General features: G+C 36.4%; 1 protein-coding gene across 10 annotated transcripts in view; it reads right to left on the bottom strand.

Moving 5' to 3' along the window:
- NRG1 (neuregulin 1) overlaps positions 1-26857 on the bottom strand; it is a 942448-nt gene that overhangs the window by 182184 nt on the left and 733407 nt on the right. The window contains exon 1 of one of the 10 annotated variants that reach the window (XM_036228307.1): positions 11698-12342. The exons of 4 other annotated variants lie outside the window; for them this stretch is intronic. In XM_036228307.1, coding sequence (XP_036084200.1) covers positions 11698-11797 — 100 coding nt within the window. In that variant the 5' untranslated portion in view covers positions 11798-12342. Of the gene's footprint in view, positions 1-11697; positions 12343-26857 lie in introns of those variants that run through there. 5 more of the 10 variants (XM_016136169.2, XM_016136168.2, XM_016136170.2 and 2 more) reach the window with 5 other exon arrangements.

Below are 26857 nucleotides of genomic sequence, written 5' to 3'. Positions count from 1 at the left end.
AAGCACTGCTGTATTCACAATCACAAACTAAATTCTTAAAAGTTCTGAGTAGGGAATATTTTTTATACTTTATAGTGAGTCAACATACTAATACTAGCAAAACACTTGCATTTCCAAAGGGTTATTTCTATCTGTGAGTTAATGTGAGACTTGTAATACCGCTGGGGGATGAATAAATTGTTCTCCAGATACAGTTGTGACTTATCTTGCTCAAGAGCAGCAGCATTATTCAGGAGCTGTGCAGTGTGGCCACTGATGAGCTTCCCAGAAATAGATCCCAAAAGGGCATCTGCGTTAAGGTCAGCGGTACCTATATAAAAATCACATATCTAAATGACAAAAAGAGTAATCAGATCTTGTACAGCTGCTGTCTCTCTTGGAATTCTGTGATGTCAGAGGCGGAGGAACCATGACGTTTTCCCAAGGAGACACACATAGCACCAGGTCCCCACAAGACAGTTGCCACTATGCTTCTATCCGCAGGGAGCTTTAGTCCCATACTGGTGCACTCAAGGCAAAGCAGCAAGATGGCTGTGTCTTGCCTTCTCATCAAGACTTCCAGAGGTAGAAGGGGTCAAGGGAGAGCTGAAGCATGTCTTTACCTTACAGAGTGTGACTATAGTCACCAAATTCAGATGCCGGGCTTTCACTGAGCTTTTTAAGTTATGTGACTAGAGTTCTGTAATCAGTAGCATATTGTAAGTGGTGACATATTTTTTCCCCCTGTACATGGTCCAATTTAGAGGCTCCCTTGGTAGAAGGAGTCTCATGTAGATTTGATCTCAGGACAATGAATCTGCAGAGGTTTCAGGGGCCATACTCTCTGTCCTGTTCTAGTTTCTGTTAATTCCTGGGAATAGACAATAAATAATCTGTCTTATCTTTCTGAAGTGGATCGCAGTCCTTTTTGAAGGGGTGTAAATACTAAACACAACATTTAAAACGTTAATGTTGCTTTCCAAATATTGAACTATATAAAACAACTATTTCCATTGACATTTTTCTTTCCTGTCAGGTTAAAGGCAACTGAGAATACACAATATAACCAACACGTGAAAAATCAAAAAAACAGAAAACTGCCCTTACAACATAAGTTTCCATTTCTCTTCGATTGAATATATGGAAAATTATGTATTTCATTTTCCATTCAACTCACTATTCAAATAATTGTTTTTCTCTTGATAAACCCACCAGCTCATTTCCATAACTTCTGTATGTATAACTCTTTCCCAAAATAGATAATGCATGCGCAGTTCCTTCCTTTGCCCCCCAGGGGAGACTCCAAGTATACAGCAAGGTGACCTCACTAAACCAAATTATAATCACAATTATTTTCTTTATTCAAACTAATCCTTCTGGGGGCAATATAGCAGCTTTCAATATTTTTCTCAGAACTAGGTGACAATCATTCTCAATATTACTGCCATTATAACTGTTTATAAAAATCTACCTCTTCATGAGCTTCAAGGCTGGCTTCCTTTTTTAATTTATTTAAAAACAATTTAAAGTGGAGAATTTAGGGAATATTACAATTCTAAACAATGAAATATTGTGCTTAGCTCTGTTGGCAGAGAAGCGAGAACACACCAAAAGAAGATAAAAGCAGGTTTGATACATACACACAAAATAAAGTCTACTTAAAATACAAATAAAAAATTTTATCAGACAATGAAACCACTATTCTTCACTCCAAAACTGAAGTGTATTCCTATTAAATCAATTCATAAACTACAACTATCTATCCTTGTAGCTCTGGAAACAAAATAGCCAACAAATATATATACAAAATGATTCTCATTCATTTATAAGTATCTATATGCAAAGTACTCTACTAGCTATTATAATACAAAGTTACTTGACCATCGAGATATCCAGAGCTAAAGAATGGAACAGTTATAACTAAAGAACAATTGGCATGTATTTTAAAAGATTAAGAGTGTGTGTACATGTGTGTATGTGTGTGTTATTTAAAATAAAAGTTCATATAACCTGTTATTGTGCCAATCGATTAAAACATCACCACTAGTATTCCTCCATTCTCCAAAATTAATCTTTACTATAGGCCGAAGTTCAAGCTAAACCTCAGGTTAAAAATCTCCACTTGATCTTTTTATGGATGTGTTACACATCTGGCATCCAACTCTCACCAATGGTCCAAAGCTATAGAATCTACTCCAAATAAATATTTGATGGTTATTATCAACATGATAGTCACCTGTGTAGACGCCCAGGTGAAAAGACATACAGTATTTATTTATGAAGTTATGGTCTGAGGGACTAAAATGCAGACGACATTGATGTAGACATACACAAAAAGAAGATACCATTAGATAACAAACACTGAAAAAACTCTTAGATTTTTATTACTACTTAAACCCAATAAAACCAATCATTCCATCTTGCTTTGTACTCAGCACAATAAAAGCACTAATACTCAGAACAACCACACGAATTGCAGAATATTATTTTTGCAATGTATGCATGTGGAAACTGAGGCTTAAAGAGTCTTTGTCACCATCATAGCAGGAGGTGGAAGAGCCAAGGCTCACACAGTGCAACCAGAGGACAGAGCCAGAGTGTTGCTTCTCAACCACTTCTCTGAGCTAACTGAAACCAGCACCTCTCTACCTTGGCACAAACCCGGCAGTCGCTAAGCTTGCTCGCTATTCGAGTGTCCCCAAAACCTCAACTTGGCGCTGCTCAAAGTCAAATTTTTCATACTGATATAGAATTGCACTATATTCAAATACAATAATTCGGATTTGGTCTGCTCGTTCAAAAAGAACAGAGCTGATTTTTCTTTTTAGTGACCACATTCAGAAAACAAACTTTTATTTTTAAGGTGAATAGGCCAGATTTGGGCAGAAAGCAACATACTACTCAGTTTTAGAATGCCACTGAGAGTCAGGGCATTGCTGGTGTGATGTCAAGAGTGAGGATACACGCAGGAGGGCTCATACCTTGTGGAATTTTGTTTCATTCCATTCCTTGTGGAATAGATTCAAAACGCCATCCACACTTTGTTCTTCCTTTACTCCAGTAGGTTTGGAGAGGAGCAAAAATACTCTAGCATAAATACCCTTCAAACTCAGAGTCATCAGAATAATGATTTAAAATGTTCGTTCGGGTTTCACTGAACTGCTGATGACACAGGTGTATGTTTTAGTCTCAGATCAACCCTAACTGAGGTCACACACATGGATATGATGTTGTCCTCCATTCGAAAAAGTCTTCCTAGTATATGCTCATATATTACATGAATATATAAAATGAACACAAAACAGTCATTACATTTAAACATGCACAACCCTTAAAATAGTATAAACTCATAAGAGGAAAGTAATTTTCCAAGGTTTGGGCAGGGGATGAGAGAGAAGACAAAGGTCCATAATTATTATTTTTCTTATATGCTGACTTATGTTAAACATATTTCAAGTGTTCACATTGTAGACATATTGTAGGCACTATAGTGTGCAGTGTCTGAAATGGCCTCCCTTATCCTGCAGCCTACTTTACATCAACTACAATTGGAGCAGGTTACAACACTAATTGTCCTACAATGTAGCAAAAAGTCCAAGGATTAAGATGCAGAGAGCGAAGAGACATTTAGGGAAAACTAAAAACTTTTAAAACTCCCGATAAATTTAAAAATAGAAAGAACATTAGATTCCAAAAGTATATATTTCTAAACATTAAATAGCAACATATGTATTTATATCTGAATAAAAGAAAGGTCTCTTGTCATGAGCATTAGTTTTCTTTTAAACACCTGTTGACCATCTCCTTCATTTTTTTCTTCTTCGATTTTTTGATGCATTTCTTATCAGCTCACATGTATAGGTGATTTCTTATCATTATAGTACAGATAAAATTCCTAATAAATGACGTACTACACAGCTACGATCTGAAATTCTAAGTTGTAAAACTTCAGGGCTGTTATATTATGTTATATTATGCATATTCCTATGTATAATTAATGTTGAAATTTTGCTTTACATACGACTAAAGTATACATATATTTAAATTATAAAATATGTAGGAATTCTGACTTTCCATTTTGAGGCAGTTATATATAAGACATTCAGTATTCAAAAACATTTCACTATATTTATAAATGTTTTTGCTCTGAAAAAATATCATTCCAAAATGGAATTTAGACATTTCTTTTAAAGATAGGTTTTAGATTCATTATGGAATAGCTAAAGAGACTGCCATACTCTTTAAAAATGCAATTTGTCTCTACAGTCGTGAGATTATGTGCAAAACAGATGAGTTAAAATTATACGCACAAACATATACACTTAAAAAAACTGACTTTATCTAAATTTTAACCTTATTTATAAAGTAATATAAAGTAATATTCAAAATGAGATGCATTTCACTTAACAATAAAATTCACGCTTATTAATACTACTAGGAAAATTGAATGGACATAGTACCGTGAAACTGAGAAAAGATTTTTTAAAACATTATTCCATAAAATAAAGCTATGATTACTTACAAATTACTAATATTTCTACCCGAATCTCTGTAGAAATATGGCGGGTAAGACAAAGCATGATAACAGTTTGCTACTATGTCCAATAAAAATAAAAGTTATATGTTGTGATACAAATGTAATGCTTTTCTCTCTAAGGGAAAATGCTAGTTGCCATGGCACTCTAATTTTATGCTGGATTCATTTTATATGGATATCTTATGACTTAATCTATTTATTGGAGAAAATGTCCCCAGCTCAATGATTTCCTAGTTCACATTCTTTTCATATTCTACTTTAACCTCATTTAATTACCAAAACTTATAAAAATGTTTCAAAACTGTCATTACTACATCATTTAAAATAACATGTAAAGCATAAAGTCAAAATACTAAACAGTCCAAATATGAGATTAAACTATACGACACTGACAATATTCAGTAATGCATGCCCTAAAAACTGACAATTTCATATGGTTCAATCTAATAAAACATTCCCTGACTCTCACATCATTGAAACTGAAACTCAATAGCTGCCCAAAGGAGCCAGCTGCCTGCCTATTGAAGCTGTTAAATAGAAGGTTTGGGACACTGTGGCAGAGCAAAGTGTACTTACTTCCCATCAATAATACCTTTCCTGGACCAAAACAATGTGAACATTATTGCACTTTCCAAAGAGCAAGGAAGTAATATAATGGAAGTAACTCCTGATGAAGATGACAAGCACGGGGTGGAATAAATCGTGATCAAACACGTAGGCTACATGACAGTATTACACTATTAGCTCATGATCCAAAAGAATTAATCATTCAAACTCATTTTCAAAAACATGTAATCAATCAAATTTGGGTTCTTAAACATTTTAGCCTGAGGTCGAGGATATAGTGTGAAGAACTGAACGCAAACGTGTTAGTAAAGATCCTTTGTTCAATTTTCATGCTTTACATATACCTTTGCAATGCCATAGTGGAACTTAAATGCAACGAAATCTCTTTGTGGGTACTGCCTGCACATATTTAAAAGAAATTGCTATAAGAGGCAACTGAAAGGTGCTTATAAGATGCTTGGTGCTCTGGGGAAAAGGTGCTAGTTAAAGTTAATCTCTCAAATGTCCCCTTTCAAGTTGATAACCACGTCATTGTCATCACAATATTTCAGAATGTCCTGACTCAGAATTCTGAGTGAATTCGGGCTATTTGATCGAACTAGAAAACAAACTCCTGTTGAGGCAGCTAACTCGTGAAATCCGGACCTCTTTCTTCCCCGTAGATTGCCCAGAATATCAAGAAACTTAAGAGAAAAGGAGTCACTTTGGGGAATAGCAGTGCTATGCTCTTGGAGCACCCTCTGGAGGCCAGAGAAAGCGGACACTGGTAAAGACGAAGAAGAGAAATCAGATCATCTCTGGCCTGCAGAGGCAGAACTCCACAGATCTCACTTACGTTGGACTCAAAAATCCACCTGTTTGATCTTAGTTGAAGTCACATAAGAAATATGGATAATGAATTAATAGTTTAAAAATGTAAAGCAACATTCTCAAACAATTGTTTCTTAATTAAAAAGAAATGTATTGATTAGTGTATTTTCAACCTACATTCTGAATTCTTTGGGGAATTTATTGCAGAGGCATCTTTTAGTATTTAAAAGAAAAGGGATGCGCAAACATAATATATTCACCAACAAAATATCAGTAAGCAGAGTTATACAAGATATTATTGTCGAATTTTTAAAAGTAGCCAGTTTTATGCTTATTAAAACTGAGAATAAATTGTCTCTTTTTTACAAACACCTTACTCTTTTTAAAGCAACAAACACTGACATCTATTGGCATTTTGGTAGCTTTCCTTCTTTTAATCTATTAAAACTCACGCAAGCACGTTTGCGCGCGCACACACGCACACATGTGCAGATGTGTAGGATTAGGGAGAATCCAAAGCATCAGTTGTTCATTTTATGTACCTAATAGCATATTTAGCAGATATTATTCTCTCCTCTGGATAAGAAAAATCCATTTTTAAGCTAATACTATCTGATTTAATTTTTTTGTGTTTTCGGCTTGTCAAGAGGAGAGCTCTAGTGTTAACAAATATTAGAAGTCTATTTGTTTGCTTCTTTGAGAAAATAAAATCACTCACCTGAAATATTGACACTTGGTTTATTTTCTTCTGTCATTGCAAAATACGATAAACTCTCAGTACCATTAAAGCAGAATTGAACACGTTACTTAGAGAATGCTAATAAAACACTGATTTGGTAAGAATGTTAACAAATCAATGATTTGGTAAGTACTTTAAACACTACTTATAGTTATTCTAGTGAGAAGGGGAGGAAAGAAAATAGAAAGAAATGTGAATTTATTATATTCATTATTTTGTTTAAATTTAGAAACACCTGCACTCAATTCTATGAACCTCACTGGCAATATAGAGTTACACTTGATAAAAAGATAACAAAGAGCATATTAATACACACTTTCCTTTTTAACTGCTGCAATTTGTACTAGTCCCAAAAGAGAAGATTATGAATTCTATATAATAAAGAGAGGTTTAAGCATCAACTCTTTGGTTTTACTGGAAAAGGAGTCATGTTTCAAAATCTTTTCATAGCTTGAGATCTCAACATTTTTCTGCCAGAGATAAAATTATGTTGCACCTCACTCTATTTTCAATATTTAGACTAAATTCAAGACTGTTTTCATTACACATATATGCAGTTATGGTATTTGACATACTTATCCACTTTTCTTTATATTTACAGGTAGTAGATATTAATATTTATACTCACTCTAATCTAAGGCCAGCTTTGGATTGTTTTTTACCATAAAAGGTAAATTTTGAAAACTATATCAAATATCTTTGCAAAGACACAATTCGTTTCTAAAGTAATTTTATAAACAGAGCTAACATTTATTGGGCACTTATGACATGGTAGGCAATGTTCAGAATGCTTCCATGGGTCATCTCACTTCAGCCCCATAATAACTTCATGATAATATTACTATCCCAGTTTTACAAATAAGGAAACTCGGGCATAGAGAGAGATTAAGTAACTCTCTCATAACTATACAGCAGCAGAATTAGGGTTTAAAGCCAGGAAGTATGGGTATGGTTGTAGAGCTAAGTACTAGGCATTCTGTGTTGACTACCTAACAGTGGAGCATCCTAGGACAGATGATAAAATACACAAAGCATGTCAATTATAATTGAAAAAAAAAATGCATTTACCACAGCCCTTTTTTATGAAGGTTACATAATATTTCAGTTACTTTATCTATAAAACAGAAGATAATTAAACTAAAAATATAAGATATATGTGAAAATATTATAAAGAAGAATCAAGATAACATACATAATTGAGGAAGAGATACTTTTTTCAGATGACAAAAGAAGATGCAGCAAATAGAAGGAAAATTTATTTTCTAATTAAAATAATAAAAAGCATAAACTCAAAAAATACACAAAGCATCTGTTATATTATCTGAAATACAGTAAGATATATGATAAATAGTAGTTCCTTTGTTAATAAATATGAAAGTGTCCAGCATAGTGCCTGGCATGTAGTAAGGTGGTCACTGGTCTCACATTGGTTCGATATTTTCTGATTACATATATATTTCCCCCCATTCTTCCAACCAGTATCATTTTATCATTTTGTAGATATGAGAATAGTATCACAAGTTTTTTCCACTCTTTCTGTTTCAAATTCTTCCAAATAAATTCTATTTCATTCTGTAAACACTACTTAATGTTTTTAATAATTACATAAAGTAAGTGGTTACAAGGAACCGGGTAGAAACAGATCACTGGACATTCCTCCTGTTCTGTAAACACACATTGCCCTGTTAAAGACAGGGTACTTCATACCCAAGAATGTTTACAAGCACTTCAGCCCGGGGAGCCACTTAGTTAACGAAACAGGTGGGTGATGACATCAGGGAGCAAAGGGCCTTGCTTCAATCGGTTTGGGATACCAAGTTTCTCAATTTTTCCACCATTTGTATTCACAAACGCCCCTCTGCCAGGAGTAAACAGAGATCCAATAGTTCCAGAACTGGGCTAGGCTTGATAATGAATTTGTTCCAGGTCATTTAAAAGAAAGAGGGGTAGTTTTTCTTTCACTTAATGAAAGAAAAACTTCAGTTAGCAAAGATTTGTAAAGCAAGCTTAGAAGCAAACACCAAAAAAAAAAAAAAAAAAAAAGCCCTGGTTTTATAATTCAGGCTTCACTAGGAAGCCTCTTGAGCTGAATCAGTATGAAGAGCCTGGAATATGGGAGGTCTGGCACCTTGGAGGCCCTGGATGTTACAGGGCCCTTGGTACATGGACACGTGTTACAAAGCCCAGGATTATGCTGAGGTTGCTTATTTTAAGCAAAGAAGAGGAATCAATGCCTCCAAGAGCTTGGGACTTATTAGAGCCATTATTATGGAATAGATAATTCTGCTGAACATCTGCAGCCCTAATAGTTTGCAATCTAATATTCAGTTAATTGTATAAAAATGTGGATATTATGAAACATAGCCATGTATGTATCATATATCAGTCACACATGGCACATGAAAGTTAAAGAAGCCTTTTCCCCTGAAAATTTCCCTCCAACAGATGTGTTTATGCCTCTGCATATAATACAGCACACTGCGGGGCTAAGAGGCTAAGTTCTCTCACATTATATCTCTCCTGACTGTTGTGAAGTAATGTTGTAACATCCAAAGAGAAGCTCGGCTCTTGCATGTGTATCATCTAAGGCATAAAGTTTCAGGGCTGTTTTAAGAAAGGGGTGAAATTTGGGGTCAAAGGTCCCTAATACAGGAGCTATTCAAGAGATGGGTGTCCAGGTAAGTTCTAAATTGGGCTGGCACAGCAAGCGGCAAAACTAGTTATAATATCTCGAGGTCATTCCTTGGAGGATACCTAAGAACTAAAAAGTGAGAAAAAGGTTGAAAAAGAGGTGTGAGTTTCTCCCACAAACCATTATGGCTATCCGTTATTCATTCTCCCAAGAGTACACTGACTTGCACTTATCATTATAAGGAAAATAACAAGAGAAACACTGATTTCAGAATAATACTATTTAATGCCCTGTGCTTTTATATAAAGCTGCTTTCAAGTTGACCTTTTTTTTGAATCAAATAAATAATATTCTTTTATATGGTTTATATGGTTTAACAAACACAGGGTGCCCTGAATGGGATAAAAGACTCCTCCCCAAGAATTATGACCTAATAGAAAAGAGGGACGAACATACTAAAAACTAAGCTAGAGTCAAGTTTGCCCCAATTTTTCTGAGAAGATAGTAGAGAGAATGTCACTCAAAGAAAATGCCAATCTGTCTAGTTTAGATGGAATCACGGTTATGGGACCGGAAAGCAGAATGAGAGCCACCAACGAAGCTCTCAAACCTGTGTCAAGAGGGAACATCAGGTAGTCACAACACAGTTGCCTACCTAGTAGATAAGATCTGCAAGGTACAGAAATGCCTGCTCATTAAACTGCCTGCTTATCTACAAGGTCTGTGTTAAGGCATTGCTGCTGTGAACTCTTGACAAATGCAAACCTGTTACCTGAAAGAGATGCTACTTCAAGCTAGTGGTCCCTCCTTAATTCATCAGACCACCTACAGAGTACCATAGAAACTTCTGAAGGCAGAGTATTCATGGAAGGACAGGAGGGCCCCATGTGGCCTGGGCCCCATAAATAACTCTTTACAACTTTATAGTTTTGGTTAGGTCTAAGGTCTCTTTAATTTACTATGATGACCTTTAAAAGGACAACAGAGAAATTCATGTAAGGAGGTTGTTAATTCAGCTCCCCACTTCGTACCTTGTTGAATAAAATGCTATACAGTCTCTTCTAAACATAAAGGAAAATTTCAGTACACCCCCATGAGGGCTAATGAAAGGTAATTAAGATGAATTTGATCAGCAGTATCTTATCATAGAAGTATGCCCAGGAATAGTCAGTGGCCAACAACTACCCTCTGTTCAATTTCTGTTTTGCTCAAAATCTACTTAAGGTCTTTGCCAACAAGCCAGGTTCTAAAATACTATCGGTGATGCCAATAAGACTAGGCAAATTTTGTTTTCTTCCTTCAAGGAATGGGCAAATACTTTTGCTTATCCTCTTCAGCCACAGTATTACCAAGTGCTATTCAATTAATTCTTCAGAAGTGCTATCTAAAAAGTGTTGGGGGATGCTTTAAGTGACTTATGGCAGGAAAAACAAAAAACAACAAAAAAACCCCCAGCCCTTTATTCGTCCCCTTCCTCTCGTATTTTAAGTATTTTCTTCACTCACTTATAAACAACTCTGGGACACCTACTTTGTCCAAGACAATGTCTCAGGAATCAACTCTTCTTAGAGAAATGTAAGGTGAAACTGTCATTCTTGTCCGTGTTGATTAGCAAATACAATAATCGTCTCTAAAAAGCTTCAATTGCCATTTTATTAATTTATAGAACAAGTAAACAACTGGGTTCGAGAATTCTGATAAACTTGCTTTTCGGCATTTCTTGGAAACATACATGAATCTTATTTATTACGAAGTTCCTAAAAAATAGACCTGCTAAGTTGAAAGTTTCAGAACTCATTTGGAACAGACCCGATTCCTGGCATTGGGCTAGATTTTATCTGTTTTGCTGACCTATAGGAACCTCTCTTAGCTGATCATAGTTCCAACACCGCAGACTGCATCAGAGTGAACTTAAGCACACACCGCGACGCTACACCGCCCACCCCTCCGCCCCAAACACCGATGCGCAACCTCTTATGCCGCCTCTCTGTCGACCGCCCGGTTCTTGCGAGCCAGGCACACGGAGGGGAGACCCATTCCCGCTTTTCTCGCTAGAGGGCAGGCGGGGCCCGTGCAAAGCACTCCTGGCGCCGGACGAGCGCGCACCAGCCTCCGCTCCTGCACACCGGGTCCGACTCCGGGGCTGGGCTCAGTCGAGGCGCTGGTAAAAGGCCGTGCCAGGGAGCGCTGCGCGCCCCGGACCCTTGGAAGGCGCGGACCCAGGCTGCCGCCCTTCGCCTTGCACGCGGAGAGGAGGCGCGCGGGTGAGGCTGGCCGCCCAGGTGAGGGGCGGCCCCACGGAGGGCGAGAACCGCCCGGCTCCGCGGACGCCCGGGAACCCGGCCAGGTGCCCGGAGCGCAGGGCGCGGGCGAGCGAGAGGGAAGCGACGGCACTGGAGGAGGAGGATGGCGGAGCCCCGGCGGCGCACTCACCTGGGCTCGGGCCGCCCGCCGCGGGTGCGGGCTTCTTGCCGGAGCCTCGATCCTTCTTCTTGCCCTTCCCCTTGCCTCTGCCTTCTTTGCGCTCGGACATCTCGCCTAAGAAGTGCACGCTCTGCGCGGACGGCTCCGGGCGAAAACGACGCGCGACAAGTTTGGTCCGAGGGTTTAGGAAAAGTTTGTCCCTCGAGGGGGAGAGAAACTGGGCTGCGGCGCTCGCGAGGCGCGGGGGCGTCTCCAGTCGCCTGCGGGGAGCGGCTCGGACGCGGTGTGCGGTCCAGGCCACCTGGGACTAGCGGTTGCTCAGTAAGGCGGTCGCCCTTGCTCTCGGGGCTGCTTCTGTCGCCCAAAGAAGTCCTTGGTTCCCACCGTGCTGGATGCCGCCGCTGTCGGCTCCTGTCCTGCCCTCCGTCCGGCGCGCTTGCAGCTTGAGGAGGGAGAGGCGTTCACCGTCCTGCCCGCGCTCTCATCACCCAGGCAGCCACCGCCAGTCTGCGACTTACTGCCCTCCGTGCGAGCCCAGAGTTCCGACAAGTTTTGGGGAACTCCTCGTCGGCTCTTTTTCAATTGCCCCACAGCCACCCACCTCCCGCCTGCAGGTTGGAGGCTGGCGCCTCCTTCTCACCCTCCCCTTGCCTCGCCCCCTCCCTCTTCCCCACCACACCCCCACCCCGAGGCGCGGACACGCCACCGGGAGGAGCCTGGGCTCGGCGCTCCCGGCGCAGCCCCTTTCACTCCGGAGCGGGGCCCGGCAGGCGGGCGCGGGGCGGCGGCGCGCCGAGCGGCCGCAGGGAACCCCCGACAGGGGTCGCTGGAACCTGCGCCGAGACGCCTCAGCCACCGCTGCAGCGGGAACCGAACAGAGCGGCCCGGGAGATTGAAGGACCAAGGAAGAGACCCAGGGGCTCGCGCTCCTGGCTCTCCTCGCTCTCCCCCGCAACCACGCAGCGCCCAGAAGGGATAGTCTGTTTCCTTTAATGCAGAGAAATGGAGAAAAAAGTTTGTAACTCCGATACCTGTCCCCCAAATAAAGGTTCTGGAACTCGGCAAGGAGAGAAACGTTTGGTGTTTCCCCAGGAGAGTTTGGGGTTCATTCCTTTCTTTAGTGAAAATCCCACACGCACATATGGCAAAGATGAGCTCTGGGTGGAAGGGACTGTGAATGTCCTGGGTACACAGGAAGGCTCAGTGAACCTTTGGGGGGCGCGGGGTTGTGTTAGATCGCAGCATCCTCGTAGATGTGCTCCTCGAATGTATATATATGTTCTGCTTTCGAGGGTTCAACAATGTGCCTGTTAGAATTCTCATCTTCAGCTCTTCCTAAAATAAATAATAACCTGACCTCTTCAAAGGGGGTGTCCTCAACTATCTCTCACTACAACTTAATTCAAAAGGAACTATAAGACCCTGATTAAAACGCGATCATCATTAAACTTACTGCAAGAGCCAGCCGTCACTCAGTTCTGCTGAGTGAGAGAAAGCAAGTAGGGAGAGGGAAAGTGGACAGACGGCACTAGAGCTCTTTAATTCACTACTGTTCAGTTTCTCGTGTTCAAACTTCCCTTAGAACTGCTAGTGAAACCTTCTTCCCTTGTCCTCCCTCTGGTGGAGAATTCCAAAGAGCAGTGAAATCCAGAAAACGTTAGAACCCGTCTGAGAAAGACAAAAGTTAAAGGCCATTCTGCTCCTTTAGAGTGATCTGCACCACAGAATGATCCAGAATCATGCAAAGAAAACATTCTCATAGTCATATCACAGGTGTGGCTAACTTAAAATGTTAATTTACAGTGATAGACTTGTGGTCAGGAAGAGGAGAGAATGAACAATCTTATTCTTTAAAAGTGACTTCCTCCTGATTTTCCATTCTCTGGGGTTAATGCTAACTGAACCATTCATTATGGACATACGGCCTTCTTGATATATTTTCAAATTGCCAGGATTTTTTTCTAAAAAGGTGAAATCTGGGGTGCCTCCTTGTATACAGTTGGGAAGCAGGAGCAAAAATATTCATTTTGAAACTGTTCTAAAATAAGAACAATTTTATTCTCATTTAATTTGCACTGTAATAAGAACCAAACTCTGTTAGATGCATTTGTTAAGAGATATCTTAGAAATATTGCCATCATTATTTAGTTTGAAAAAGTTTGATGCCCAAATATCTTCTGATAACCTTTCAACAAACACACGTATAAATTTTACTGGGCCATAAAAACAACAAAATCATAGAAAAGATTATGAATATATCTGAATAGCAGTGTAATATTCCACAGACTCTAATATAAAATGGAGTCCAAATGTTGGCTGAAATAACTCTGCTTTCCCAGGAGAGGCCACTGCTCAACAAGCAGGAAACAGCAAAATTCAGAAAAGGGGAGTCGTTTCAAAAAAGTTACTTTATCTCCAGGATAGGAACCCTACAAAGGCTTAGTATAAAATAGCTACATGTTATCAAATATATTACTATATTAGAATTGAAGGATAGAAAGCAAAACTGTCTTTTGGAGTTTTAAAGTTTCAGACCTTCTCAATTAAAACAGGAAGCCAGTAGTAAAACCCATCAGTATGGAAATACTACAGTTCAATCACATTTGTTTTGGTGCTGATGTTTTATTTCACAAAACAGCTTATTAATTCTTCACTGCAGTAATTTTCAGTGATGATAATGGAAGATCTCACAATGTGATAATTTCCATTTGAACAAATGTATAGTAGTAGTTGACAGTTTTTCCAAAGCAAGCATGAATGCCTACAGGAAAGATTGCTGACACTGCAGTACTTGTACAATAAAACATGGCAGCCACTAATGGCTGGATTCCTATAGAAATGCTCAGGCCTAGGGAATGAAAGGATATGAACGGAGGAGGGTGGATATAAACCAGCATTCAATAATTATTTTTCCTTGGTTTGTTGTGACAGAAAAAAACTGAGCACAAAAATCACAATGATAAATGTTAAAAGGACATTAAAGAAAGATGATGAAGTGGCAGTTGGATAATAAGGCCGCTTCCTGGGACTTTGTTCAGATTCTGGAGTCACATGTTAGTTGTCAACTGCAGCTGAATTGTCAGGAAATTCATAGCAAAGTCCAAAAATAAATTTTCTACTAATACATTGTTTAAAAGTCTTTATCCTTTATGTTATCTAATGCTAATTTTTCAAAGGATGATTTGATTACATTATTTATGACTAGCTAAAAGATTAACCAAATAAAAGTCTATTTATTTGATAGTTAAAATATTTATGAGATTATCAAGAATTTGAGATGTCCTTAAATTATTCATTCCTGTGGTCAAGAAGTGGCAATCAAATTTAAAAACAAAACAAAACAAAACTTGGAAATGATCAGAACACGAGATAAAGGAGAAAAAAATATTTTTTTTCTTGACAATAAAAATATGAACCTCAATTGTCTAATTTAGGAAGGATGGCCTATCTTCGTATATAATTTTATTAATTTGTTGTATATTGTTTAGCTCTTAGAGTGTTATCATAGAGGATATATTAGCTCTCAGGTAACATGTCAACTGTCAATATATGTCAAGTAAAAAACAGTGAGATTTATAAATAAGAAACTTGAGAAATAATGACAAAATGGATAACTTATATAAATAATAGCTAAATAAATGCAATCATGTTCCATAACATTTTTTCTTTGGCTAGGTTTAATTTTTAGAAGTACCCTTAGAATCTACAGAGTTGACCAAACAAATCTTTTCTTTCAGAAATTCTCATTTAAAAAATATTCCTAAAAATTTTTAGAGAAACACATAAAATGAAAGAACATTAACATGAAGATAGACTGCATTTTTGCAAAATACTGTGCATATTGACAGTAATGGGAATTTAACTTAAAATTCTGAAAGTGGATACTTTCAACTTTTAAAAAAATAACAAAGATAATTTATATAAAGATTACTTTTTTGGACATGGTCAATAGACTTGTGGTTACCAGAGGGTACTGCGGGAGGGCGTAGGTAGATGAAGTAAAAAGGATCAAATGTGTGGTAACAGAAAGAAATCTAACTATGGGTGGTGAACACACAATGAAATATATATGCCTTACTGTTGAATTGTACACATGAAACTTATTGAATGTCATTAACTAATGTCACCATATTAAAAATAAATTTTTAAAAAGTAAAAAAAAAGTTTACTTTTTAAAAAACTTTGCAACAAAGTTGGCATTAATGACAATGCATGAATGCAAAAGAAAATTTTGCCAGATGCAGCTCCAAAACAATCACTAAATGTGCATTGGTTTATTCATTCATTCACTAAGCGTTTACTGAACTAAATGCTAGATAGTAGAGAAACAGAAAAAAAAAATCACCTCTCTTCTCATGAAGCTAAAATAGTATGAGAAAGACATAGAAACAAATTAATTATTACAATACAAATGAAAAGTAGGATCTGACAAGTTTTCTGGGGTCTGAAACTCATAAAATTGAGGGAATCTTTTTAAAGGAAAAGAACACAAAATTATAAATGCAAAGTGAAGTCTAAGAATGTTAAGAGGAACACACAGAGGAGAGAGGCTTTGAAGAGTAGGCTTCCTTAGCTTCATGGTAAATTCACCTCAAGTGATTCTAAGCAAATTCTACCATCTGAACAATTATAGTAGTGGGAGAGGACAATTCTATACTACCTTAGAGATTAGATAATACTATCACTATAAATGGGAAACATTAACAAGCAATCAAAAGAAATACACACAACACTGAAACAAGCAAAGACTATCATGTGAAGAAAATAAGATGAAAGGAGCCTTAAGAATTCACAGATTAACAATTGTCCTGTATGTTTAGACTGTTAGAACTAACGTGCAAGTTGCGTTTGTTCAATAAGGGGCTTCTGACAAACAAGATGCTCCTGACAAAACTGGAAATGGTATCCTCTATTACATTTAGCAAATATTTAACAGAATTACTAATTAACCATATTCTTTCTGCTGTGAAATGTGTCAGTTTGAGAACAAAATTGTGACTTTAGAATCCAAAAATAAATATTAAAAAGGTAATGTTCAAACAACACTAAAATGAAATCTGTTTTTCTGCTTGTGTGATTTTTAAAAATTACTACACAACAATGATTGTTATTTATCATTATTAATAAGATTACTCTCATGATTATAGGACTACCTCATACATTAAAAATGGATTATATAGCTGAATACTAGTGCCCAATTTCTTTTTATGGACTCTATTTGAGAAATAGAGCCAATATCATAAATCTCTTCTATAATATGGTGAAGATATGACCTAATAGTTTTTGAAACCTTTTATTTTAAGAAAACAGTCTCATGCAACTTTTCCATTTCTCTTCCTCGCCTTCACAGTAATTGTTTATCTTCCTCAATGTCCTTGCAACACGTATATAATAGAGATGTGTATGTGATGCAAAAATACCTCAAATTTAAATATAAATATGTAATACACATACACAGGCTTGCATGTGTGTTTATGTGTGAACATATATGTGTGTGGTTGTGTAGTTACTGTTTCGCTTTCCTCTATTGGAAATGAGACACACTGTCTGTATTTGAATGTGCGCCTATAAAGGCAGAGAGGCAGATTATATATCCTGTTATCCACCTCTTTCATACTGCTCGCCATTAGAATTCCCAGCAGCACACTTTGCATCTAGTAAGCACTAAATAGTTTTGCATAGAATAAATTTAAATAGAATAGGATGAATATTGAAAACCTGGTTCTAATATTACCATTTTCTATCTGGCGATAATCTTTGACACCTACCTTATCTGCATCCAGCCCATCCCCAGGTCCTATCATCTGACTTCTGTCTCCTTTTATCAATCTTCACTAAGTACTACCCAAATCCAAGCCTTTATCCTTTCTTTGATTTGACTATAGTAAAGTTTTCTGCCTGGACTCTTGCTCCCTCCAATTATTTTGCCACATACAGCAATCAGAGGAGTCTTTTTTGGAGTACAAATCTAACCCAGTCACCCTTCGTTTCCTAGAACCAAATTTAATGCTAAAATGTGCCTAACTTCGGCCATGTTTCACTATGCTCCAACCCTCATTCTATGCTTCATTCTCGGAGGCCTCTTTGCAACATGCCTCTAAGGCCGTTCCAGCCTCGGTGCCTTTGCATTTTCCTCTGCATGAATTTTTCCACAGCTGCTATACTTTGCCTAATTCCACTGATTGCTGAAGATCCAGCTGGATTTGAGTTATATAGAAATGCTTTCCATTACCTTTAAAAACTGTTTTAATCCCCTATTATACTTTTGTATTTTCTTCATAATATTTCTTTTAATTTGCTATTATATAATTGTTTTGTGATTTTTTTTGTTGACAATGATCTGTTCCCACAGGGCATTAATCTCTCCGAAAGAAAAAACTGATTATTTCATGTTCTATGTGATATCTCTAACATTGTGCCTATCTCATAATAGCCAACAACATACATTTTGTTAATTGGTGAATGAGGATAAATAGAATTACTTTCAAATGTACGTGAGACTATACATACATATATGTATGTATGCTTATATTTATTTGATCAAAATTAAAAATTATATTGATGATTATGATACCGGGGTGACACCTTAGGACAACTTTGGTTGAAATAAGCTTTTCTAAGAACAAACATATAAAATAAAATTCTTGGCTAATCTGTATAATCTTTCAAAACTTTAAGAGGTGAGGTGATAACTTTTGTGAAATGGTAAAATTTCAAGAAGGATAATTACTTTTTTCCCCCTTAATAACCTCTGCAAGTTTCAGCTGCCGATTACATTTACTGGCTCCATTTTTTCTTTTGGGTTCTTGTGACATGTCAGAGAGACCCATAAAACAGCTGCTTTTTAGCAAAGATGTCCTAACAAAATTATAATGGATGAAAACCTGCAAACATACCATTGTTAATGGAGAGTTAAAAACTCTTTTGTAGCCTGGGCATTATATAAGTTTCCTCTCCCCATTAAAATATTTTTCTGTTTACAGACCAGTAATTAAGTTCACATGTAGTCATCTTAGCAAGTTGCACTCAGTAACTACCTTAAAACTAGCACTGAATTCAGCTTTAATTTCTCTAGTATTTTGCTCCCTTCCCATCATCTATATCCATGCAGCAAATGCAAAGGGATTGTTCCATACAATTCTTGGGATTCAGATTCTGTGAATACCTAATATACAGCCGAGAGAGAGATTCAGATGCTTCCAGGTCTTTTAAGAGTCATCCCACAAGATCTTCCCCAAGGTTAACATCTTTCCTTTCAAGAGGCACTTTATTCATTATTGTGAAAAGATTCACTGCTGTTAAATTTCTAACGATGTTAAAATATAAATTTAATGTCACGAGTGATGAATTAGTACTTCAAATATTTGAACAGTAAGAGTAATTTAACATATCAACTCTTCTTTGGTATGTCCCGTAAGAGACACCTGGTAGAAAGCATTTCCAAAACAGATTATAGAAAATTACTTTATAATGTCATCATGATAACTGGGTTGTATAAAATTAAACACTGACCCATGATATTCTGTATGTGATCCAGGCATGTAATAACATAATTATTATTTTTCCTTCCTGCCCACATAATTCCTTCTAACTTTCTTATTAAATCTTCATGAATACCCCTCCCCCCCCCCATTTTTTTACAGTTCTTACTCATGTTAGAGCCCAATACTTCATATATTTCTGACTGGAATAGAGATTTTTAGTTTTCAGTTAAAAGCCAAGAGTTAAGTTCTCAGTGAATGTTATAGCCATCTCAATCCCTGGATCCAGGCCTAGAATTCAAGTTAATTTGCAGCAGACCAATCTTCAACACACTATATGTTTGGGAATTTTTGTGTATGTGTGTGTTAAAATATATATGTATATCTTTCAATTCTTACTCATTTGGGAAAAGAATTTTACAAGTATTAACAACTCAAGAAGGCAAGTCATCTTTTAAAGATGATTTAGCAAAACAGTTAACTAACTTGACAGAAATCAAATGACTGTCTAAAAAATAACTGATGACCAACCATGCAGAAGATTACATTCTTATGGAAAATGTTGTCTTTTCTGCTTAAGCATAAAGATTGGGTTTATTCCAACTCCTTCCCATAGATGCAAGATGGAAACCACCTAATTCAAATGGTGTAAGGAGTTCTGGACTTGTCTAGGGTCTTATCCAACATGTAGGATTGTTTGGGGCCTAGAAAAATTCTGGGGATGATCCCGGACCCTAGCTACTAACTGAATGTTTAAGAATATGTTTGGATTAACACTTGTAGTAGTGATTTTTGTTTGATCCTAGAGTGGACTGAAATCTCTGAGATCCTATAAAGCAAATATATTCAGGGAAAAAAAAAAATCTGTATCAGTCTAGTTGAGATTCATGTTATTGAGAGTGACCCAAACCAACCCTGGTTCTATAGATAGGAAGAGACAGTGACTTGTACTTGACTGTCATTTATCTTGCTTTGGAATTGCAGGATATATTTTTCTTGTTGTTGTTGTTGCTTCTGAAGGACAGTCTGACAAAATTAGGCTGAAACCACTATCACTTTTATTTTCATGGTAATAAGTAGACCCCTGAGTGCCAGCAATGTGCTAGAATTTATATCAGGTGTGTTTACTATGGGTAATAAAAGCTATAGGTTTATCTCAAAAGGAAAATGTAAAAAGCTTAATATATATTTTTTCAACTGATTTTTTCCTTTTAAGATTTCCTTTTTTTCTTCCTACATAAACTTTCATTAAAGTAGTATTGATTCCTGCCTTCCCTTGTCTACTGCTGTACCTGTCCAGTCAATCTCTAATGACACATCACCCCAATTACCCACTTTTCCCCATGAACATATCTTTCTTCATTCTAATAAAGAAGTCATGACAGAAACCTTTCTTTTGACCCTTCTTTCCTTTTTACAAATATTCTCAGTTCTTTTTTCATTTATTAGCTCAAGAAATCAGTCTTCTTCCCCAACTAACCATCAAATGAGCACACTTCACATGACAGTTGACTTCCTAACTGTCATGTGAAGTGTGCTCATTTTAGTCTCCATGCCTAGGGTCCACCAATATACATACCATCTTGAAACTTATTGTTGGGACTCATACTTATGTCTTAGTGGTGGAATTTTCTTTATCTTTTTCTTTTTTTCTATCTGTCTCTTAAATGCTGGCTGATGGCCCACTATTTAAAAATATTTTCTTCTTAACTACATGATAATCCTATAAAAATGTCTTATACTGCCATGATGTCAAATGTTGATAATTCATAAAAGTATGTGTATATTTTTCTGAACTACAAGTCTGTATTTTCAACTCAAACTGAACATGTCTAAAACACAGCTAATTAATCCCCATCCCTCTCCAAAAAAAAAAAAAAAAAGACATAGCTCAAGATCAGAGGTATCATCCTTTATTTTTCTCCTCATATCTTCCTTTCCTCCCCTGATTTCAGCCATTTGATGTCCGCAATTGCAACGCATTCACCTCTGAAGCAGCTTTTATACTCATCGCCTATCTCCTTTGTTTCTCCCCAGTCTGGGTCTTCTGTTATCCTTTGACCTTTGTAAGGTCTAGTATCGCTGCTTCATTTTCAGTTCTCATATCCAGGCATTCTCCCGCCTGCTACCAGAATTAATCTTCTAAAATGAAGCTATTACCTTGTGACTCTTTACATAATATCTCTTTTGGATTCCTGTTGCTGTTAAGTTGAAACTTCTCTTCAGAGGATAGCCAAGTCCTTCTCAACCTAAGTGCTGCAGAAATAGTCAACCTCTTTTCTATCTTCTCCCGTCCATTCAGTGTACTCTGGTCACACTAAACTATATATTTTTTCTTAGTTCTATGCTTTTAACTCTGTTTACCCACCTACCTACAATTTCCTTCCCCTCTTCTGGTAGACTTCTACTCTTCCATCCAGACCCAACTCAAAATTCACCTCTTTTGTCTACTTTTTCCCTGATGCTCCCAAACAGAACCAATTACTGCTGCATATATATCTTCCTTAGATATATCTTCAATTTAGCATGTACATTATTATAATTATTTGTCTTCATGTCTGCCTCTTCGCTATACAGAAACAACACCTCAGGAATCATCCTATATCTCTTTAAAGTACCACTCGACATATCTATATTAAAACAAATAAACTAAATGTATTCAAATAATTCACAATTTACTTTTAATTTAACTTCAGAGTGGTAGAGCAGCAGTTGAAGGGTTTTGAAATTTTTCCAAATTAAACTTTTACTCAACACAAACTGGACTTTCAAGAAGTAACTGCAACTTTTCCAAGCTCTGCAGCTGTTTGACCTACATCTTAATTGATTTGTTCAACCAAAGTTACAGTTAGCAGGATTCAAGAACAAGGCTCACTGGTTTCAGTCACATTTTTATACATTGAAATCCACTTTAGTTCCTTGTTTACCTACTCTATGTCTTATTTCTCTACATTAAAAAAAAAATTGGTATGATAACATTAATACTTGTCATTAACCATCATAATGAGGTATTATACACTTCTACTAAACACTTATTGTAAACTTTCCTATAAAGAAAAATGACTTTATTTTGTATAGATTTCATTTTGATTTCTGAAAATTTAATTATAACTCTGCAAGGGAGAAATAGAGCCCCTTTATATAATTGATATTTTTTTGATTACTTAAAATAGCCTCCCCTTCAGAGGGTGCTTATCACTGAGCAGCCCCATCTGCCACGCCCTAATCTCTGTCTACATGCCCTAAGAGCCTCTAAAGTTCACAGTCTATGCCAGGGGCCTAGATGGAAGCCTGATAAAGGGAACCTGTCCTCAAGGAAGCACCGATGGTTCAGACAGAGCTTTAAATTCTGACTCTGCCACTTCATAGCTGTCTACTTATCTATGAAGTAAGGATTTATAATACCTATTGTAACAGGTCACTGTTGTGAGTATTAAATAAGATCATGAGAGTCGAGTGTGCAGATTGTAGTAGGCACTAGGTGCTTCTTTTGGTTGCTACTGTACCCTGACTTCTAGCTGCTGCTGCTCCTAATCAATCCAGTCCAAGTTTTCCCCCAAATCTCTAAATACAGGTTAGCTTTACCAAAGGGAGCTTTATGCCAAAAGAATAGGTAATGTTTCAAAACATTCAGTAATTACTGTATAGGTAATTCTGAATCATCCCAGACCATTGGCACATAAGGCTACAAAAAATATATAAAACCAATAAAAATCACATATTTTCATGAAATTGAAGTTTTTACCACACTTCTCCAAATTCATTCCTGTATGTCACCCCTTTTTGAGTTTTCTGAAGTACAGATGACTCTGAACTGGCCCAATGTGAGGAAGCAGAAAAGAAAAGGAGGGGGAAAAAAAAAACCCTAATATTTGGATGAGTAGACTATTATTAATCTGGTAAGCAGAATTCTAATTCTAAGATTCCTGTCCCTGGTGTACAGGACTTATATGATCCCTTCCCCTTGAGTATGGTTGAGACTTACAGATAGCATGATATCCTCCTTCTGTGATTAGATTATCAGTCAGTTGATTTGGAGCTAATCCAGAGAAAGTTTATGCTGGGTGGGTCTGACCTAATCAGGGGAGTCCTTAAAAAGAGGGCCAGGTTTTTCCTGAAGTGAGAAATCATCTTGCTGGCTTTGAAGAAATAGCTGCCATGTAGTGAGAAGGTCCTCTAGAAGCTTGTCATCCTTGGCTGACAGCCAGCAAGAGAACAGGAGTCTCAGTCCTACAACTACAAAGAACTGAATCCTGTTAACAACCTGAGTTAACCTAAAAGAGGACCTGAGTTCCAGATTAAAACATAGTCCAGTCAACGCTTTGATTTTAGCTTCCTAACATTGTGCCAGATCAAACTGTAAGCAGAGAACCCAGTTATACTACCCCAGACTTCTGACAGAGCTGGGAACTAATGAGTGTTATTTTTGTATTGAGATAATTTGTTACATAAAAATTACAAGCTAATGCATTTATAAAAACATTTTAATTTATACAGTGCTTCAGACAACAAAGTATTGAGGAGGGGGGCAATGAAAGATAGGAAGAAATTTTCAAATCTGCATTGACTCTCCCAGCTCTGCCATTTCCTAGCTCTATGGATTTCCTACCTCTAGGGAGTCAGTCACCTAACCTTCCTGTCCTTTACTTCCTCATCTGTAAAATGAAAAGCTAAAAAAGGACAAGATGCCTCCAAGTCACTTTGCAAGCTGTAAACGTCCTTTTATTTTATATTTTACATCATTAGGTTATAAAACTCATTTTTCGAAAGGATAAAATAAGGCACACAGGGAGGTAACATGGAAAATTTCACAGATAGCACAAGATCAAACCCAAATCAGTAATCCTAGCTCTTCTCTTTGTAGACCATTCTGTCTCCTATCCTTTCTCTGAGCTTCAGCCAGACTCACAACATCAAATAGACTCCAGGGAGGTTTATGGGCCTTATACACAGGTCCATGGAGAACCTGAAGAATTTTGACTTTTTTTCTATTTTTTGGAAAGTGAAAGTTTATTTTTATTTCTCAAGTGATATTTTTGGCGTATGTTTTCTGCCAAAAATAATCAGTAAGATAAAGCACTTGCCATGGAAATGAATACTATATAAACTTTGATATGCATTCATGGTGCACATAAAAAATTTTTTTATAAATAATAACAATTTAACTCCAAAATTTATCATAGTCTAAAGATTCATTAGGAAAATGTGTATATGTTCCTAAGAAGGGTCCTAAAGCAGCAAAATTTGGAGCATGGATAAAAATGTGTTAAACTATGCCGTTTTTGTTCTAGTACCTAAGTATCTGTTGGATCTGTATAAATAACACAAATGGAAACTTCTTTAGGAAACAGAAAAGCAGAGTAAAATGTTTCAAGTCCACAAAATTAGCTGGAACAAAATTATAGCTATGCCATTTAGGAAAAGGTTCTTCTCAACAAAATTTACTATGTTACCATGGCCAGATAAATTTATCTCCTTTTCCAAAGCTCATTAAAATATAAAATACCCCCCTAAAGCCACTTTGGCTCAAATATATTTTTTCAAAGAAAGTTGTGGTATAAATTAACTAGTTCCAAAAAAACAAAGTAATCTAATTCAAATGCTGGAACAATCTCAGAATGTTCACTATAACACGTTTTATCTCAGCCCACAGACTACCTATATAGGCAAAGGAAAATACATAATGCAAGAATTAGTGAGCTTGATTTTGACAAATTGAGTTGCAATTCTAAAAGAAATTTTGGAACTGAGGTCTGAACTATCCAGATTGGTCTATACATTGACGAATTATCAATGTTTCTATAGACAGAGCCTCAGATCATTGATAAAAGCCACTCATAAACTACCCCTAAATTTTTTAACATGGTCGTTCTATGATGACAGTACTATCACTTAATTAGACTTCCATGCCTTCAATTACACTTCCCATGTTTTGAAATCATCTATGAACTTAGTTGTAATTACAGTGAAACTAATAAATTTTCATACTTAGAGGAATACCTTCCAAGTCTTGTAACTAATTTGCGATATTAATTTTCTATTTAAAAAAAAATACCACCAAAATTTACTTCTGTTTGAAGGAGGCTATAAATATATTTTGAGACTATAAATATGTATGAAAATTGCAGAAACATCTAACAGTTAGGGTTTGCTTTATTGACATTTGACTAAATAGTTGATTTTTGTTGCTTTTTAAATCATGGTTTTTGCATTATCAACCATGAATAATTAGATCATCCTCCCATTCTCACTTCAGAGAGCTCCCTTAATTATCATGCTAGAGCACACAGGTTTGTAAAGCTTCTCCAATGGCTTCTGGGTAAGGGGCACATGACTGGTAGAGAGAATGCCTTCTTTCTGTGGTTAAGAGTATGATATCTGTTTGCTCATTGACACCATGATTAGTGCTGCCAAAAATACACACAGAGCTGTTTGCATACACTTCTTATTAAAATGGTACAGAGTACAAAAATTATTAATTTTTTTTTAATATTACTTTTTGGCCTAATCTTTCTTCCTTACATTGCTAATCCTAGATAAGGATCATGCTTGATTAGATTGCTCATATGTCACTGATCAAAGCTCTGTCTTCTTGATGATGAATACATATCAGTTTACACATAAATAATTTATAAATTCTTTGAAGGCAGATTCTGTATTATTGGAATTGTATATCTCTCGTGGTACTGAAAAGAGTGTTTTCTATCTGTTAGGTATGTTGATGAATAATAAATTAGGTATCTGATGGATAAAAAATGAGTCCATTTTCTAAGGCATTTAGCTAATTAACTGTTCGATTTTGATACATTCTAATATTTTTCTCTTTAAAATTGCTAAATATATGATTTTTAAGACATTTATTTTAGGATAGAGTTAAATAAGAATTTTAATAGTAATAAAACAATATTAATTCAAAAGAGAGTATCTCAGCTTTTATGTAATTCTCAGTCTGTTCTATGATTATTTTAAAAGAGGAAAATAACAGTTTACTTAATTATTCAAGTTAAACTGACTAAAATCAATTAATCCAGTGACATTTATGCTCAATGCAGACCTAGCCTAAAATTAAGATATAGGGAACTTTTATAACTACGCGCCTAATCTAAGTCACTTTTAACTTTAAATTTCTAGAGTTTTACATATTACATGCTGTTTACATGCTGTTTCCAAATAGGAGTTTAAGATTATATTTTCAAGGTCAAGCTCTTCAGAGTAGTAATGTTTTTGTTGTTGCTGTTGTTGGTAATGACGTCTTCAAATGTTATTTTAATCGGTAATTGCGTGTTTCTTCTATTGTTTGTATATATGCATTTATATATACACAAGAAAACATTTGCTATTTCTCTCAATGTTGTGAACTGAAACTGAAAGATCAAGAAAAAACATTAAATGTGTAAATGAAAGCATACTTTTTTTTAAGTTTTAGAAAATTATCATCAAGTCATGCCAACATATAGTAAACTAAGTTATAAGTTGTGTATACAAAATGTCAAAACATACTAATGAAAATGGGGAAAAAATTAATAACTTATAAAAATGTTTTTTCTAGATTATGAAAATTATCTACAATTTTTGCCTTTTGGGAACAAATGTAAACTTATGTAAAAATTATTTCTTTCTTAAGACATTTAAAAAATTAAAAAGTTAGCATAATTATAAATAAATCATATCTAGCAATGAAATGGAAT

Source organism: Rousettus aegyptiacus, unplaced genomic scaffold (assembly GCF_014176215.1).
Source record: "Rousettus aegyptiacus isolate mRouAeg1 unplaced genomic scaffold, mRouAeg1.p scaffold_m13_p_11, whole genome shotgun sequence".
NCBI lineage: Eukaryota > Metazoa > Chordata > Mammalia > Chiroptera > Pteropodidae > Rousettus > Rousettus aegyptiacus.
This window is presented reverse-complemented; position numbering and strand designations above follow the sequence as displayed.